The following is a 3,891-nucleotide window of genomic DNA, read 5'->3' on the forward strand; positions in this document are numbered from 1 at the left end:
TATTATTACCACTTTCAGTGTGCCATGCTATCGTTTCTTTATTAGCATCCATCTATAATGCTTTTCTTTCAAAAATTTGTGATTTTTAATTTTAGTGGATGGATGTGTGTTCCGAGTTTTAATATGGGTGATCTGCTGCAATGCTTGGAGATACTTGGTCTTTATTGATTTCTTTTTTTACCCCACTGCACCCCCAAAACCTGTTAGGCCCCATAGTTTGTCACTTTCAAAGATTCACAAGGTGTTGAGACTACACTGCTCCTTTTGGTATATTTGCTTTCCCTGTGCTCGTGTTGTTCTTGAAATATATTTTCTTTAGTGCATGAATTGCCATCTCATGAGATGGTAGCTGTTACTTAAATTTAAGGTATAACCAGCCATTATCTTCAACATGTTGAGTATATCTTCTATTACTTATCATGTATTGTTTGCTTTTCTTGTTTTTCCACGAAGGCAGGTTTTTACTGATTGTATTTTTAGTGAAGTTTATTTACTGTGCTTTCATGCAAATCAGTCTACACTTATTATTTTTAGGAGTGTTATTCTCGATCTCTCCTTCCTACTTCCTTTCATCTTTTAGCCAACAACTTGAACTGAAGATATTCTTTCCAGCATCACTTTAAGCTTTGAAGGGCACTCCCAGTTGGTTGGTTTTGCAAACACATGCATCTGAAAGCTTATTTCTTTGCCATTTTCTTTACTCTGATTAGTATTCTAAAGTCTTGCATTTTATGCTTGAGTTTTTGTCTTTTGAAAGCTTCTTTGTTGATGCATTTCTACATCAATGGATTTCTACAACACCTCTAACAACTCCCCTTGCTGGATTGGCTCGGTCATCATCTTGGTTCGACATGAAGGCTGGTAAAATCTTGTCAGATGCCTCTTTAAGTTATTAATACAACCCTTTTGAGCTTCTAAGTCTGTCATTTGATTTGAAAGCTTGTTAGGATGTTGACTAGTACAAGCACCTCTAGAATATTCAGACATTGTAGATACAAGTTCAAGCTTGTTTATTTTTCATCAGGTCGTTTGCCAATGATGTTCAGGACTCCTCCTGTTAGCCCTCCTCGGCAAAACTACCTGACTGGAATGCAAAGAGTGTGTTCTTTAGAGTTTAGGCCAAACCAACTAAATTCTTCAGACTCTGGATTAGCTGATTCACTTTTAGGGTCTGCTGGGACTTCTGGAGTTTCAGAATGTTGCTTGCTTCCACAATCAACTATTTATAACTGGAGTTCTGGTAACTTCTCAACGCCTCTGTTGACCTCAGCGGATGAGAATGAAAAAACATTGGTGAAAAGAGAAGAGAGGGAGAGAATTGATGAGTTATGGAGCCTGATTCAGAGTTTTTGCCCTTGCAGTAGGGGGGGGGGGCAGCGCCCTGGTGGGGGGCCGTAGGGGGGTCAGCGGACGGGGGGGGGGGGGGGGGGTCCTGGGGGGCCGCCCCCTCCCCGAAAGAAATTTTTTTTGGGCTTATGTTTGAGACCCGGTGTCTTATGGATCATACCCGATTTTTTACTAGCAGCTTAGTTAAAACTGCGTAAAAAAACTGTAATTTTTGGTCAAATGAGGACTTTGACTCTCAATTGATTAAAAAATTCAAGGCGTGTACGCCTCGGCTTGAGGTGCGCCTCGCCTCGAGGCGCAAGCCTCAAGGTTTTTTTTTTTTAATTTTGCGATGGATAATATCCATCGCTAATATTCAATGATGAATTTTTGATGTTTTGCGACGGATTATATTTCATCGCTATTTTAGCAACGAAATATAATTTGTCACAAACCCAAATTAATGCTTATTAAGCGACAAACTCACGACGGATCATGTCCATCGCTAATCTATCGTAAATTAGCGATCGAAGTAGCGACAAATAAGTTCTGTCGCTAATTAGCGACCAGGATTATGCGATGGACACTATACGTCGCTAATCCATCGCCAAACTGTTCAGCGAAGGATATCGTCCGTCGCTAATCCACGCTTTTCTTGTAGTGAAATCTTGGTTTGTTGGTATATTAATTCCAAACATGGTTGATGTTTGATGGTTTTTTTTCTAACTAGCACTTAGGTATTTTTATGTTTTTTCTTTTCAATCAACATTAAAGTTGATTTCACAAGCTTGATTTTAGTTATAAACTTAGAATTTTAAGGGTTTTGTTTTATTATTATTATATATACGAATAATGTTTGTTAGTGTTTAGGATTTAGATGTTTTATTTAGTTTTTTTAATAACATAAATATTTAATTAAATTTTAGGTTTTTTATATTTTTTTAATTATCATTTAGGTGTTTGATTTTGGTTTTTTTAATTGAAGTAAATATTTAATTAGGTATTTTCTATTTTTATTTTTAATCAACATTAAACATAATTCCATATGCTTGATTTAAGTCAAAAACTTAGAATTTTAGGGGTTTATTTTTTTAATTAGCATGTATATATGAAAAATGTTTGTTAGAATATAGGATACATGTTATTTATTTATTTTTTAAATAGCATAAATATTTAATTAAGTTTTAGTATTTTTTGTGTTTTTTCTGATTAGCATTTAGGTGTAATAATTAGGGTTTTGATATGGTGTTTTTCAAAATGACATGAATGTTGGATTGTGCTTTACAATAATTTGATTTTTTTTGTAAAACATGTTGTTAGTATGGTTTACTAATAATTATTTTGGCTTTTCATTGTACATTTCTGCCCACCCTAGGTCATATTCCTCACTCTGCCACTAGCAGGAAGAGATCCAAGTCTCAATATCATACTGGATCGGATGTAAAACAGATCTGAATATAGTTTGGTAGTATTGAATCAGGTAAAAAGAAGTTGGATGCATGAGATTTGGTCTTGAACCCAATAATGTGACAGGAAATATCAATCCAGATCCAAATCCAAAAATCTAATCATATATGTCCCAAGCCCTTCTCAAGAACCTGAATGCACATTAGGATCTTTTGGAAGATCCCATGCTTGAAAGTATTGTCGGATTCAACTCGGTTCTGGCCAAATCCGACCGATTTTGGGACCTACTATGTTGGATTTTCCCAAGATTCATATCCAACTGAATCAGCTACGATCCAACCCACTTTCATTAGGGGGCCCACCGTACAAGGTCAATTCCGTAATTTTTTGGTCTCCTGCATCTATATATCGCCACCAAAAAAACGCAACCACCCACAACCCATCTCTCTCTCTCTCTCTCTCTCTAGAAGTATGGCGACCACCATGCCAGAATCCGGCGACGAAACGGCCATATCTTGCCGGAGCGAGACCAGGGATCCTGTGCCAGAGAATCCCATCTGGCTACTCTCAATCGAGACCTTTGGCTCGGCTGGGCCACTGTCCTTCGATCTGGACGAGGCTCTCACCCTCCCCGACTACGAGCCTGCAGTAACCGATCGTGGGAGCCCCCGTCCGATGACCTCTCCGGAGCGGTCGGTTTCACTCATGCCCACCGTCTGCTGCTCCGGCGTCTGCGCCATCTGCATAGAGGAGTTCGCCGCCGGCTCGTGCGGCAAGATGATGCCATGCTCGCACGTGTACCACGAGGGGTGCATCGCCACGTGGCTCTCCGGGGGCGGCTCATGCCCACTCTGCCGCGGCCGGATCCGGCAGGAATGATGGCATGGATGTGGCGCTCGACAGGAAGGGCTTCGGAGTTTCGGTGGTGAACCGCTTCCTCGGCTTAAGGTGGAAGGGAGCTCTTTTTCCTGGGTTGACGACTATACCCTTAATTAGGGTGTCTTAGGCTTCTCTCTTTTTTCTCGACGGAAGACTAATAAATGAGGGAGGGATTGGCAGATTTGTTAATGAAGTGCGTTTGTCTTGTTACTTAAAAATAGCTTAGATATAATTTTATATCCATTTAATTGCCTTTTTCTTTTAATTTTTAAGTTGTCT

The 3,891-nt window shown here is 39.5% G+C and overlaps 1 protein-coding gene across 1 annotated transcript; it reads left to right on the forward strand.

Moving 5' to 3' along the window:
• Nucleotides 1–3,204: 3,204 nt before the first annotated feature.
• On the forward strand, nt 3,205–3,612 carry LOC149814819 (putative E3 ubiquitin-protein ligase RHC1A). The gene has a single exon (XM_089990429.1). The coding sequence runs from the start codon at nt 3,205–3,207 to the stop codon at nt 3,610–3,612; it is 408 nt and encodes a 135-aa protein (XP_089846555.1).
• The last annotated feature ends 279 nt before the right edge of the window (nt 3,613–3,891 follow it).

The sequence above is a fragment of the Nuphar pumila genome, chromosome 15 (genome assembly GCF_984573655.1).
Source record: "Nuphar pumila chromosome 15, dmNupPumi1.hap1.1, whole genome shotgun sequence".
Lineage (NCBI taxonomy): Eukaryota > Viridiplantae > Streptophyta > Magnoliopsida > Nymphaeales > Nymphaeaceae > Nuphar > Nuphar pumila.

Bases quoted from the DNA above. Each gene is read 5' to 3' on its own strand.
- LOC149814819 (XM_089990429.1), top strand. From the start codon at position 3,205: ATGGCGACCACCATGCCAGAATCCGGCGACGAAACGGCCATATCTTGC.